A 14,981-nucleotide genomic window follows, 5' to 3' on the forward strand; every position below is an offset into this window, starting at 1 on the left:
AGCCTCGCTCGTAGGGAGTGCACAGCCACGCAGAGCCTTCGGGGCAGACGAAGCAGTTCCTTGCCTGCAGTGGATGGCTTTGGGAGGGGGGCGATGCGGTTATAGCAAAGCAGAGCTGATGTTACCCCAGGCATCAGGCAGCTCGGAGGTGGGGATGAGGTCCTCCCCGCCGTGCCCGCTCTGCTCTCACGTGGGAGCAAGTGACGACAAGGGGCATATGTGCAGCCCACGGCAGGCAGCGCTTCGGGGCTGCGCGCCGCTCCCGCTGTGGGCAGGGTGTCGAGCGAGGGACGGGTACCTGCTTGCCAAGCAGAGGGAGTGGGCAGGGAAGCGAACGCGTTTCCCGCAAGCGTGCTGCAGCGAGTGGGTTTTCCCTGGATCTCGTGGTCCTGCCTCTGCTCAGCCCCTCGTCAGCCGTGATGCTCGGAGGCAGAGGTGCCACCGAAAGGCGGAGGGGTCCTGCTGCGATCCCGGAGGGAAAGAAAGGAGGAGACCTCGAGGCTGGGCTCAGCAGCGACTTGCACCAGGTGATACCGTGGGTGGCACATCAGCGTGTGTGGATGTCACCGGTTGCTTTGGGCGGCGGGTAGGTACAGACCTGCGCGGGTGCTCCGGCACCAGCCCTCGCGACACCAAACGGTGCTGACAGGCATTTCAATAATCCGCGTCGTCTGGCCTGCAAACAGCCCGGTTGTTAAGGACGTGGTGAAGGGGGTCGTGGTTGCTCTGGGTGGCCGATGAAGGGCGGGGGGGAGCACTGGGTGTCAGTAGGTGACACCTGGCTGTCCCCAAAGAGGGCATGTCACACGTGCATCCTCTGGGACCGCGCCATTGCTTCCTCCAAACCTGGTCCATGCAAGGTTTGATCCAGTCTCCTTCCTGGCTGCACGGGGACTTGCTGTGCTCTCCTGACTCAGTAACATGCTGCTATTTAATTAACATTTGACTTCTGGTTTAAAGGAGCAGCGCACAAAAGAGTTATTTACTTCATTTGGAAATTCTTTTAATCGTTACCATAAGGTTTGATCCTTGCCTGTACCCACACGTCTCCTTTATTGGGCACTGCTCCCAACTTCACGGACCCTACTCAGAGAACGATGGCTCTGCAGCTTGCTGGCTGGAATGAGGCCACCTAATTTGGGAACCTCTATTCCAGCAGCACCCAGGGATGATCCCACCTTCTCGGTGGTGAAATCCCAGTGCAATCACCAACCGTAAGCCCTCAGGGCAGGGCACGGCCGTTAGCGCGTTGCTTGTCCATCGGCAGTGGTGGGTAGGGCGCCATCCTTGACCTGCAAGTTGGGGTGGGGAGAGCTTGAAGTTTGCAGCTCTGCTTCTGCCTCTTTCCTTACAGCAGCCCAAGTGTCTCGGGGAGGGGCGTTAAGAAGCAGCAGTGGTGGTTTTGTGCATTATCCTACAGACCTTGGGATTCCTGTCGCCAATGAATCATGCTTCTGACCTGGAAGCAGCGCAGAAGCCGCCAGCACAGCTGATTGATGCTCTCCAGGCTGTGAAGCAAAGTCAGACATCCCCAGTAATTCTCTCAGACCTCTCTGCAGTCTCCCATCTCGCTTGACCGGGAGGTTTTGTTGATGGATGAACCTTCCTAGACTCGAGTGTATTTTACCAGCCACCCCGGTGCCTGTCGGATACTGGCACAGACGACAGTAAGCTGTGGTTACTCATTTCATAGGAGCTTGTTGGCTCTCCCAAGGGAAGCTTTGTTGTCCCCATCGCCCTGTGAGCACCCGTGGGTCCCCGTCTGCAGTTTTGCTTCGCAGCCGGAGCCACCATCGGTGTGGGGCCAGGGTGTCTGGGAGCCAGATACCCAGGGATGCTCCTCAGTGCCTCCGCTATTAACTCGTGTCCGTGAAGTGCCTGATGAGTGATGCCTCCAGCTGCCTACAGCTGGGGACCGCTGTCACCAGCTCACCCCTGGGCTCCTAGTTGCCAGCAGGCACTTTTGGGGTGCCCAGCAGGCAGCTGCAGAAGGGGAGGAAGGGTCCATGCTGGCAGAGGCATGCAAACACCCCCCCCCAAACCCCCTTTTTTTTGCTCCTCCACGATAGCATCGTGACACCACCTTTCCCCAGCCTTCCCTCGCAACATCGTGAAAATCAGATTTGTGATGTTTTCCTGAGCATCTTGATGGGGCAAGTAACTCCTGGAGAGAATCGCCTTTCCCTCGCTCAGCCTTTGGAACGGTGGAGCTCTGGGCTTTGGCAAGTAAAGGAAGGGAGACAGAGGAGCTCTCCTTCCCCCACCATCAAACAGCAGCTGCAGGGAAATGGTAGGAGGGGACCAAGGAGGGAAGGGAGTGCTGGGGTTTGGATTCATCCAGAGCAACTCCAGTCTCCTTCCCGGCTGCACGGGGACTTGCTGTGTTCTCCTGACTCAGTAACATGCTGCTATTTAATTAACATTTGACTTCTGGTTTAAAGGAGCAGTGCACAAAATAGTTATTTACTTCATTTGGAAATTCTTTTAATCGTTACCATAATTATAGCTTCCGCCTCTTTTTTTTTTTTTTTTTTTTTCTTTTTGGGATATTTTTCGTAGCAGGGGGAAGGGAGGGAGGGAGGGGGAATATTTGCTGCTCTCCTTGTGGTTATCACATCCTTCAAATTACTAAAAGAGGCTGGGATAATAGGTCTGGTGATTATATATAGGCACCATCTGCTCTGTGGCTGCTTCCTATCAAAGTGCAGTTAGGAGAGTGCAAGAAGGATATTTTCTCTCCAGCTATATTAAGACTCTTGTTTCCATCTCAGCTCCAAAGCAAAGCTCTCTGCATGCAAATGGATCAAATGTGCTGTAATCAATGGCTCAGTTTTGGCAGCCTTGAAGATGAATTTTTAATTTTTTTTTTTTTATTTTCCCCTCAAGTTTGCTGTTCCCGTTTTGTTGCACAATTTTATTCGAGGCTCGTTGCTCTGCATTCGATGTTTTCTTGTAACCATAGTCCCCCCACTGTTTGCTGAGCAATATAGCCTTGTGTTAGCCAGCACAGAGATCTGTGTCATAACTCAAATGCAAGGCAATATCTGAGCAATCGGGAATGTTTTGGAGGATGATGAGGGCAGATTTTTAGGATGCACATGCTGTCGGTATGTAGAGGAGGTGGAAAGCTGAGCTGAGTTAATTTGGAGCAATAATGGGAAAGAATTAATCCATGTATTATGATAGCAGCCACGGCTATCGCATTGCAGCTGGGGACCCTTGGGGAGCATTGCAGAGCTCGGTGTTTGGGGCAATACGAGGAGTCGTGAGGCGTCTCTGCTGGGCAGTATCTTTTGCGTCTTCTCATGTGGGGAACTGGATACTGCATTTGCCCCTCGGTGGCCTTGGAGACACAACAGGCTTTTCTCCTCTCCTGGAGCTGGTAAGATTTTACGCTCTTGGAAGAAGAAGATGGAAGAGAAGGAGTAAGCCAAGGGGGAGGGTGCTTGGGCCCCTGAGAGCTGGAGGCCAGAGGAAGCTGATAAGGTTGAAATGCAGAGGGATTAGTCTTGCGAAATCTGGGCCATGGTGCCTACAAGAGAGGAGGACTAAATGGCTTTTTTTTGAATGAGTGAAAGTGGGTAAAAAGAGACAAGGGAGGAGAAAATCCCAAATAAGTTGGTGAGGACGGGAAAGGCTACAGTGCTGTAGCAAAGTCCTGTTTCTTTCTGGGTGAAATTTCCCTGATGATGGTGGGGTGATGGTTGTGGGATGTCCGTGATGTAAGATGCACGTTGTCCTCCTGTATCTCGTCACTCCTGAAGACGTGCTGTCCCCCTGCGCTCTCTCCACAGATTTTTAATGACTCTCTAGGGATTATTGGATCCCAATTTCTTGGGGCAATTCCAGAGGTTTTGCATTCACCCCTTCCACCTGACTGGCTTAAGACCCTTCTTTTCTTACTCCCAGTTTCCCACAGGTTGCATATTGCTACGTAAAGGATGTACATCTTCCAGCTTGGCCTCCTGGAACGATTGTAACTGATAGAGGGGTTTCTCCATCTGAAGTGTAATGTGTGGCAGAAGCTGATGCTGTCAGCGGTCTCAGCAGGCAGATGCTTCTAAGACCAGGGGTCTTAGCAGCTGGTGGAGGCAGTGGGGAGCGCTGGCTGCTGCTTGAGCAGAGCAGATGCTTTTGGACATCTCTTCTGGGTGGAAAAGGACCGTAGGAAGGAGAGTTTCTGCATCCCAGCACCATTCATCTGGCTTAATCTGCAAGCAGGGGAGGAATTTCCCCGGGGAGCCTGTAGCAAAAACATCAGTGAATTCTGGGATAATTATGGAGGCTTAGTTCAGCACAGCAGCATTGTTATTAATGGATCGGGATTCCCCAGGGGCAAACACTCTTTTTTCGGTGGTTTGTGTATAAATGTATGAGAGAAACCACATTTATTGGCCCAGAGATCAGGGTGTTGCTTTGACACAGAAAGCAGCGTGGTTTAGGGCAGCACCTTCGTTTAACGTGCTTCTGATCCTCCATCCCCCACACTGATTCCCACCTCCTCCAGACGCTGTTTCGTGCATCCGTTTGTCCACGAGTTCAGTCGCAGTCGGGATTCACACCTGGTCCGTCTTGCTCCCACTTTGTTGGATGCTCTGGTGGGAAGCCCCACGCAAGGGCCTCAAAAGCAGATCCCGAGCTTCTGCTCCTCAGCGAGACGAGCTGGGCTTCCTTCCAGAAACGTGTCCCGTGGGATTGCTGAAGCCACCAAGACCCGTGTTTATACATCTTTAGATGCAGCCCCGCTCCTGCTGCCACACAAACAAGTAAATAATAACAACAGCAATTCCTGCCGGAGCCAAACAGTGGATCCAGGCGTGGTCATGCCATGCAGGGGCTCATGAAACCCTCTCCGGTCAGCAGAGTCGTCCCCTTCCCCGCTGAGCCTGAATGGGGCCTCGCATGCGCTGCTCGGAGAGAGCAGCAACAAACGGGTTATTGTTTCTCTGTCCAGTTTCCTGTTCAAGAAACTGTGTTTAAAAACGTCATTTTTAAAAAAAAGTTTGCTTGACAGGCTTTTCTGCAGTCTGTGCTTCCTAATTTCTCTGCTCAAGGCGGCACTCTGCTTGTATCTTCTTTTTTATTTTTTCGTAATGTGGCTGCTTGCATTTAGGATCCTTGGTTTCACCCCCTCATGGCTCGTATCAGCCCCTGATTCAGAGGCAAGGACATGGTTTGTCTGGCACCGTACGAACACAGTTAAAGTCACAGCCACAAAACCCAGGGAGAAAAAAAGGCACAAAGAAAAGGCTCCAAGGATTAGGGGATGTTGAGCCGAAAAATGTTCCATCGGGTTCTGCTTCATCCATGCTGGAGCTGCCTGCGGCAGCGTGGAGAGCGGGTGAATGAGGTGCCCAGGAAGGAGGCTGGGTGCCAACCGGGCAGCGTGACCCACCGGCGGCTGTTTCCAAGGGTCCTCAGCACAGAAATGCTGGAAAAGCTGTGAGCGTTGGTCTGCCAGCACGGGGAAGCCTTCCTGGAGGAGGTGATGCTTCGTGACCGGGGTAGCAAGGAGGAGGCGGAGGAGAGGACCGAGTTGAACTTGGTGGTTGCTTTGCGAGGGGGATGGCGGGAGCTGCTCAGTGTTCCCTCTCCGTGGGGGTGCCTCCGGGCTGTACGAGAGACGGTGTGGCCTTGGTGGGTTAAAAACACCCCCGCTTCCTATAGCAAATTGGGGTCGAGCTGCTGCTCCAGGTACCTACAGACCAGAAAAGGAACTGTACGTGATCAGACACCGCCTGAGGATGCACCGTAACCAGCTTTGCAGCCGAGAAGTGCCATTTTTAGACTAAACCCAAAAAAAGTCTCCCAAAGAGTTCAGCATGTGCCTTGCAGCACTTTTTTTTCCTTTCTCCAGCCATGGGGAGGGCATTATTCTGAATTGTCATCCGCCATATGGACTGTGCGCTGGTCTAAGGACTCGTGAGGTCGTTGTAAAGGTCCTCTGGGTGGTAGGGACCTGGTGGGGACCACGCAGCAGGGGAGGGCACGCTAGGACTGGAGATGGTCTGAACACTCCTCTGTACCCAGCCATGGTGGGTGGAAACGCTCGCATCAGCCCCGCGGGCATCTTGTCAAGGACTTTTGCAGCACTTTAAGCCAGATTTAATGAAGGGTGCATTGGGGCAGAGGGAAAGCGAGCACCTCGTCAGCTGTCACATGCTGTATGGAGGAAGGTCTGCCTGCAGAGCCCAGTTCCTCAGCTCTAATTACAGGAACGGGTGGCTTTTCCCTTCTCAGGCTGAAAAATTGGCCCGAAATCCTGAGAAACCACAACACAAATGTCGGACGCTGTTCCACATGCTCTTCAGCGAACAAAAACCCTCTTGAAATTAGCCCTTGCCTCCCAAAATAGGCAACACCACTTCAAAACGGAAGAGAGGAAAAAAAAAAAACAACCCAAACCAAACCCAAGACTTCACAGGGAAAGCACTTGCAGCCTCAAGAGTTTCTGTACGCATGTTGTCATGCCTGCCAGCCGAGCCGGTGTTTGATCCGTGAGGAAACTGGTTTTGCCCGGGGAGTTGGTGGCCCCCCAGGGATGCCCCTTGCTGCTCCATCCCTGCGGCAGCGTGGTCAGCAGCTGCCTCCTGCGATGGGGAGCCCTGCTTGCCGGGTCGGTGGCATCGTTGCCATCACTCCTTCTCCATCCTCTTAATTTTTTTCCCTTGGGAACGTTGAGGTGAGCTTGGTCTGAAGCCTGAGAGCTCTCCGGCAGCTCCTCGTACATCTCAGCACCGTTAGCTCCAGGTTACTTACCACATTTTTCCCTAGGATGCAAAACCTCCCAGGCTCATCTCAGAGGCGTTACATTTAGCAGCATCTTCTGGGTTGCAGCTGACCCTGATCTGGAGACCACGAGGAACTTTCCTGCAAGAAAACGCGGTCTGGTGTGAGCTGAGCACAACCCCTGCAGCCGTTCAGAGCCGCAGTGGTGGAGCAAAGAGGTGATACCAGCCCACTTACCGTGGGGAAGCCCATGATCTGCTCTGGTCCTCATCCCATGGGACACCCAGCTGGAAGGAGCTGGACCAGGCAGTGCCTATGCAGAGTGACTGGAGGGTCCCTGGGGAGCGGAGGGCTCTTGCACCGCCTAAATGAGCCTGCGGCTGGCGGGAAAACACTTCTAAACCAGAAGTGGGACACGCTTGCAAGTTGTAGGATTGTAGGGGATCCGTGTGCCAGCGTGGCTTGCACTTCAGAGCGGTGGTTTCCTCTCTTTGTTCGTCTGGCTTGCGCTGCCGCGGCACTCAGAAAGGCAGGCGTGCCTCTGGCCATCTCCTGGAAGCTTATCTTACCCTAGAAGAATATATTAGATTTCCTTTTTAAATTAAAGCTTAATATTTTTGTAATTAAAAAAAAAAAAAAAAGGCAAGAGGCTCGAGCGTAAGGTTATAAACTCACACTTGGTTTTCTTCTGCTGAATTTAAGGCACACGTGGACCATTTATTTTATCAAGAGACTGGATAAGTGACTTGTCCCAGTTCGGCCATCGGCAGGTCTGGGTTCACTTTGGACCATCCAAAAAGCACTCAGGATTCTCAAAAGCAGGGAAGGACCTACTAAACTGAGACTTTGAAAATCGTTAGCTACATCCCCTATTTCAAAAAACCGAGGGCATGAACACAAGCAGCAGCATTAATAAATATTTATTAATCCCCCTTCTGAGGGTTACAAATTAAAAAGAGGGAGAGGGGTGTGCACACCAGGCAGGTGCCGGCCGAGGGTTCGCCGCATTTTCAAGCCTGATGGAAACTGGTAAGAGGGTTTGCAAGAAACTGTGTTGCTTATGGGTGTCTGTTACAGCCAGAAAGACTCAAGCAGCGCCTAAAGTTAGGCCAGGGCTAAGAGCTCTGAAATGATCTGTATGTGGTACCGAGAGTAGCTGGGGTGGTTTCAAAGAGCTGGTGACTTCTTCTGCTTGTAGCATCCTTTGCGGAGGAATTATCCCTACCGCATCTCGTGAAGTTGTGTGAATTGATTCATAGTTCAGTAAAAATGCTTGTGGTTTAGTAAAACATGGTCTGTTGGACGCCAGCGTTGTGTTATCTCAGGGAAAAAAGTGGAACTGATTTTGATATGTTGCACTGGATGATTTCTAATTGTTCCCGGCCATCCTGTGGAGTTCATTATTTCTCCTGTAGCCGACACGGACTTGTAATTAGAGGACATAAAATTAAGATGGAAGAGCAGCAGTTTGCAAGGGTATTGCTGCTCAGGAAGGAATCTGGGCTGGATTTAAGCCAAAAATATCCTCTTCTTTGCAAGATTTCGGTGGGGAGAGGATGTCTTGAGTGCTGCAGGATACCAGCTGCTGCGTACACCCTCTAAGAGGGAGGACTAACGGAGCAGCCCTTCGCCTCCTAAAAGGGGGCAATTGGCTCCTGTCCTCCTTGCCCATTCCTCTGCATCTCTTACTCATTCAAAGGGCTCAAATATTTCCTAAACCAGAGGTTTTCCTACAACAAATTCCGGGTGGCTTCTGTCCCCCTGGCTGTGCGACCACAGCTGGGGACAGCAGGCAGAAGGGGCTCTGGGCGGTGCCGCTGTGATGCTCAGCCCTGGTGATGCATTTCAGCTGATTTGTCAGGTTTTTTGCATATTTTCCCCTCTTTTTTTTTTTTTTTTTTTTTAATGCTAAATATGTTTTTCTCCTGGGAGGGTGATGTGACATCTACAGAGCCCCGTTACGGTGCTGCTTTTGGGGTACAGTTGCAAAGCCAAGAGCTTAAATCCGTCTGTTTCCCCATCAGGATGCATCACAACTTTGGGAAACATAACACTGCCCTGAAAAACAATCCCGGGTCCTCATTGACATCCTTTTCTGCCAGGAGACTTCTGGAAGGTGTTTCTCTAGTTATTTAATGGGAAGGGAACAAATTCTTCGCCATAAGCCATCCCCTTGCTTTCCTGCTCAGCGTGTTAGTGTTATGTGCTGGTAGAAGAAAATGCTTTGAGAAGCAGGAACAATTTAGATGTTGCCAAAATCGGCGGGTTTTTGGCCTCATCCGTCAGCCGCATATGGCACCGGCTGCTTTTTACAGGTGCTTAATAAATGCAAACGAGCTCTGGTGTTTTTCTCTCCCCTCCTTTTATAACCCCACTACTTGCTCATTTTCATTCCACTCCTGGTCAGCAAAGATGGCTTTGATGGTCGGTTTTCCCCCAGGCTTTAGCTGGGAATTAAACCCAGCTTAACTTTTACAGCGTGGTACAACTGACTGGGGGTTTTCTACCAAGACTCATTTATATTAGGAAATAGCATGTGGAGGAGCTGTAAGTGGTTTTGATGAACTCCTACCGATGCAAAAAAAAAAGGGGGTTAGGGAGCTTTAGTGCTTTGGTGCTTTAGGAGGAAAAGCAATGAGAATGATGAATTACCCCCAGGTTTTGTACCGAGTTAAGAAACTTGATTTTGACAGAAGAATTGAAAAGTTTTTGCTTCAGTGTCATATGGGCTGAGAGGTCATTTTTACCCCCACACCCTCATATTTCCCTGGAGCAGAAAATCTGCTTTTCATCTGCCCCACAATGAAGCTTATGGCCGCTAGTTTTGAGGAATCGGTGTCTTTCTGCAGAATTTGCTCTTGTCTCTAGAAATGAGCCCTTGTTAACAGACCAGCGCAAGATGTTCTGCTAGCCATCACAATGTGAACCCCCCATCTGTACCGAGGGGCACATAGAAAACAGCGATGTTGGCTTGGGTTTGCTGCAAACCAGAAAGGACTTCCCATAGCGCTGGATCCAGAACTTGTCCCGGTTATCCCAGCGAGCAATGAATTGTAGAATCATAGAATTAGTAAGGTTGGAAAAGACCTCTAAGATCATCAAGTGCCATCATGCCCACTAAACTGTGTCCCCAAGTGCCACATCTGCATGTTTTTTGAACACCTCCAGGGATGATGACTCCACCATCTCCCTGGGCAGCCTGTTCCATGTTTGACTGCTCTTTCAGTAAAGAATTTTTTCCTAATGTCCAATCTAAACCTCTCCTGGCGCAACTTGAGGACATTTCCTCTTGTCCTGTCGCTTGTTACTTGGGAGAAGAGACCGACCCCCCCCCTCACCACAACCTCCTTTCAAGCAGTTGCAGAGCGATCAGGTCTCCCCTCAGCCTCCTCTTCTCCAGACTGAACACCCCCAGTTCCCTCAGCCGCTCCTCACAGACCTGTTCTCCAGACCCTTCACCAGCTTCGTTGCCCTTCTCTGGACACGCTCCAGCACCTCCATGTCCTTCTTGCAGTGAGGGGCCAAGCTCTGCTGAGCAACAGCTAAATCCAGAGATTTTTTTGTCTCAGTTATCAGTAAACAGCCCCCTATGAAGTTCAGCTAATTTCACTGAGAGTAACTGCAATAAAACATTAGAGTGTTTTACATCCTAAATCCGTACATTAAAATACATTAACTGCATTTTTTAACCAGCAGCTTAATGACTTTATGAATGATGGAATTTGAATTTCATTAAGCCAACAGACCAACCTTTCCATATATTTTTCATTACAGGAAACAAAGATAGTTCATCCGTGTGCATCTTTTCCTCTAAATACCATGTATTACCCCTACTAACTAGCAGACCCGAGAAAACGATATCTAAATCTTTAAGGAGAGATCTAAAAATGAATGAGACAGTATGGAAGAAGAGCTGTGAAAAATGGAGACCATTCAGTAAAAATTTTATTTAAAAATCTATTCAGGTTGCAGTACTTCTACCAAAACTGTTAGAGAATCTACAATTTGGGTTTTTTTAACACTTTAGCCTACATAAGACATATTTCTGTACGTGACTGAAAGGCAAGTAAATACCTACCCATTGTAAAGCCTTTCTTAAGAAATAACTCCGAATCACAGGAGTTGGTGCATCGCTCTTTTCGTGGTGGTGTTAAAGTTATTTGTTGAAAACGAATTGAACTTGATGGTAGCAAAACTTCAGCCAGCAAATACAAACCCGTACGCAACTGGGAAGGAAAAACAAATCCCAAGCTTTCCAAGGATCGTTTGTGGGGTGGATTCAGCCTCACTTCTTTGTCATGGGTATCTCTTCGCCGTTGGTCTGGGTGTTTGTTTTTTGTGGAGGGTTAAAAGGCATGTGCTTGGAAGCACACCTGATGGGTGGCTGAGCTGGGATGCTGTCGTTGCTGATGCTTAGCTCAACTGAGTGCAAGATCTTAGTAGGACTCAACAAGGCTTAGACATTTCTACAGCTGATATGTACCTCCGCGATGACGTTAGGCAGATGTGTAAATGCTTGTGGGGCATAAGCCAAGTCCTGACCCAAAGGGAGAGACAGAGAACCTTCCCCTGGGTCTGTATGATGACATTCCCATCCTGGGGATTTTTATGCCTTTCCCAGAAAGATATGGGTCCAGGTGATTTTAGCAGCGTGAGCTTCATGGCCTCAGTGTAGTCGCTTGAAAATCCCCATGACACCTACAATAGTAGCGCTGCCATCCCTGCAAGGGAGACAACCGCCCGGGGTTGGCGAGAGGCAGCAGCCGAGCACCCAGCGCGGTCCCATGCTCAGGTTTGCTGTTGGTACATGACTCCCCACGGGGAAGAACTCCAGAGCTGCTCGTTTTTCTGGGGTTTTTTAAATTTTTTTTCCTAGAGATTCAATCCACGCCACACCTTTCCTTAAGCAACCCGACGTAGCTCGTGTAACCCTATCTCCTTGCAGGTATCCCATCCCCTTTGCTTCCCGGGAGGCAAAGCGGAGAGCTCAGGGTAGGGTTCAGGTAGCCACGGGCTCTGCAAAGCCATCAGCGAGGCACCGTGGCCAACCACCACGCATTTTATGATTTCATTGAATTTTTTTGCGGGGGACTCTGCTGCATCCCGGGCCGCGAGGGGGGAATAACCTCTTTGATTTTATTTTTTTTTCAGTTCTCTCAGGCCAGACACACCACAGCCCTTTGAAACGCTCTGTGTCCCTTACCCCACCCATGAATGTGCCAAACCAACCTCTAGGACATGGATGGATGTCTCATGAGGACTTACGAGCTAGAGGACCCCAGTGCATCCCTTCCGATCATGCCCCCCTGTCTCCACAAAGCAGTGTAGCCTCTTCGGGAAGTGGTGGGAGTGAACATTTAGAAGATCAGCCTTCTGCTCGTAACACATTCCAGGAGGAAGGGAGTGGGATGAAAGGTGAGTGAAAAAACAGATGCCTCCCCCCACCCACCCCCCCCACACACACCCCGACCCCAGCACCCAGAGGCAGGAGGGGAAAAGCCGTTTTCCCGGCAGCGTGGGGCTCGGTTGGCGGTTTTGGGCGAGAGTCCTCCTAACCAAACGAGGGGACCTTTCAGCGTTTCTTCCCGGCTTAGGAATTTAGGTTTAGGGAAATAAGTTAGGTTTGCTTTTAAGTAGTGGCTGGTCCTGATCTGACGTCTTACAGTTGGGTGCCGGTGGGCTGGTTTTGCCCCAAAATCCTGCAAGCTGCCAGCTTTCCAAAAAGCTGGATTTTTTCCATAGCCTGTGGCTTTTGGCTGCGAGTGGTGCTCTTTTCTCTTTCTTTTTTCTTTTTTATTACGGTGAAAAATAGCTTAACATCAATTTAGCAAGCCACGTGTGATTTACCATTGTGGTGTTTGGTACCCACCAAGTATTTGGGGAAGTTTTGGCTTAGGACGCTTGTTTGCAGTGAATTTATCTTGTGTATTTCAGTTGTTTTTCCCATTACACTTGCATTTCACAGAGACTCTTAGCAATAAATATATGTGATCCTGTTGGTAAACAAGGCAGAAACGAAACCCTGTTGCTGCAGTCAAAGATGGAGAGCAGACTTCAGGCTGTAGAGGAATAAATAGATAAAAACTGGGCAAGTGCACAGACTGTGTGTTCCTGTGAACAGACAAAATGACTGAAAATGAACTCGCAGCTATCAGAGACTGATCCGAACAACGGCAGTTTTCATTAATGCAAAGCAACTCAATTGTGTAAAGACCAATGGTATATCAGAATAAGGCAATAATAGTGTTTTTTGAATAGTCACGGGGTCTGATTTTGTTCTAATTACGGACAGATCTAGACACACATAAACCTCTGTGATGTGGAACTGCGTTTGACTTGGCACTCTATGACTTTGATGTGGATGAAATAAAGGCAGGAAAAAAAACCCTCAGGGTTGCCCCCTGAGAGAGGTGCTGGGGGCTCAGCCCTCTCCCTGGCTGGACTGTGCACCGTAGCGTCGCTCTGGGGTGGGGGGCGATGGGCTGTAGATGTGACAGGAGAGTTTTCTGAGCACGATGGCCTTGCAGAGCCAGGCTTGGCTTCTCGGCGGCTCTGCTCGCTAATGAACACCTAATGGGGTAGCCCAGCCAGGGAGTAGCCTCTGTGCCTACCTGTGTCTCTCGCTGCCTGTGTGATGGACCAACAGGCGGGCAGGCTAGACAGGGTCACCATGAGCGTGTTGAAGACTAAGCTGTCATCAACAGGAAGGGTCCCCAAGGTTTTCCATGCCTGGGGCTGGATCCTGCAGTCTGTCAGGCCAGGGAGACCCTTTTTTGGGAGCAGAGGGGTCTGTTTAACGCTGCTGCATTTCTCCAGGTTTCTGCCGATGGAGCTGGGGGGGGAGGAGACCATGGGGAGCTTGCCTCCCTGTGATCCACAGCTGCAGCTCCGGGACCTGCGTGTGTAGGAACTTTCCGGTGCAATGCAATCAATCCATGCGGCCAAATCTGCAAAACCCAAAGGTGCTGTTGCCCAGGCTGTCCACGAGCAATAATCAGTAAAACTCTGCATTTTAGGACAGCCCGTTGGTGCTGCATGCAGCCTGCCCAGGGGAGATGGCTGCCCTTCCTTGGGCCGTCCCTTCCCGGGCATCCTCCTGCTCTGGAGGAAGGTTTGCAAACGTCTAAACCTGATTCCCCCTATTGCTGAGTCAGCCAAATTGCTTTTGTCCTGCTGTCCGGGGATGTGCGAAACAGATGCCTGCAGCCTCTGGTGTCTATGACTGTCATGTGTCCTCCCCCCTCCGCTGTATTTTCTTCAATCCAGTTTCTTCCCAGATGGTGTTTTCTAAACTTGGGGTCGTTCTTGCTTCTCTCCGCCGGGTTTTTTTCCAGAAAGTCTGTATTTTATTGGAGGTGCCTTGCCCAAAACTGGACTGGGGAGGAGAGCAGAGACTTGCTTGCCATACAGACAGCGTTCCTGTGGCTCTGTAGCTCATCGTCCTCAAATAACACACCCCCGCGGGCTGCGTATGACCCATTGTATCCCCACAGCTTGCCTGCAAGAAAAAAAAAAAAAGGACTGCCCGTTCCCTGCCCTCGGTTTGTGCCGTTTCTTGTTCCTACAGAAACGCACAACTTTGTGCATTTTTATTGGGTTGCATCTTATTTCATCCAGACCGGTTGCTCCGTTTGCCAAGTCCTTTCTCTGAACTGCAGCCACATCTCCCCAAGTGCCTGCAGGCTCTTGGTGTCACCCGTGCCTCTGGTCAGCTTGCTCCTTCTTTAACACCCTCTGGGGCATCCAAGAGGATAGTGGGGAAACCAGACCCCCAGCAGACCCCCAGCCGTTGTGGCTTAGCAGTTCATCTCCCCTAATGTCACCTATTTCTCTCCTTTTCATCTATTCATGCTGAAGGAAAAGTGCCCTTTGGCTTTTTCCTGGCCCCTGGTTTCTCCAGGGAGAGACACGGACGCAGAGCCCGTCCAACTGTCCATCCGTCCCTTGCTGGGGCACAGCTCAGGGTGCACCAGGAGGAGGCTTTGGGTAGAGCTGGGGGTTTTCTGCTGCAAGGACATCCGTGGCTTAGCGTGGTGTGTCATAAGGGCACTTCTGAAGCTGTTCTGTGTATATATTGGCCTGTGGATCTATATATATATATATACACATGGCAGGGTGAGTTGTTTTCCTCCTAAATTTCCACACCAGCACGCAGATATACGTGTGCTGGCTGAAGTCCAGCCTTTAATGCCTGTAGGGGACAAGGTATGTGAGCAGCGTGGAAGTCCTCACTTTGCTGCTCACATCAGACG

General features: G+C 50.5%; 1 protein-coding gene across 3 annotated transcripts in view; it reads left to right on the forward strand.

Moving 5' to 3' along the window:
- Nucleotides 1-14,981, forward strand: part of SAMD4A (sterile alpha motif domain containing 4A) — a 104,493-nt gene that overhangs the window by 71,330 nt on the left and 18,182 nt on the right. For 2 of the 3 annotated variants that reach the window (XM_086462606.1, XM_086462604.1), the window contains exon 3: nucleotides 11,881-12,144. The exons of the other annotated variant lie outside the window; for it this stretch is intronic. In XM_086462606.1, coding sequence (XP_086318732.1) covers nucleotides 11,881-12,144 — 264 coding nt within the window. The remainder of the gene's footprint in view (nucleotides 1-11,880; nucleotides 12,145-14,981) is intronic. 3 annotated transcript variants of the gene reach the window in all.

The sequence above is a fragment of the Leptosomus discolor genome, chromosome 3 (genome assembly GCF_034619465.1).
Source record: "Leptosomus discolor isolate bLepDis1 chromosome 3, bLepDis1.hap2, whole genome shotgun sequence".
NCBI classification, from domain to species: domain Eukaryota; kingdom Metazoa; phylum Chordata; class Aves; order Leptosomiformes; family Leptosomidae; genus Leptosomus; species Leptosomus discolor.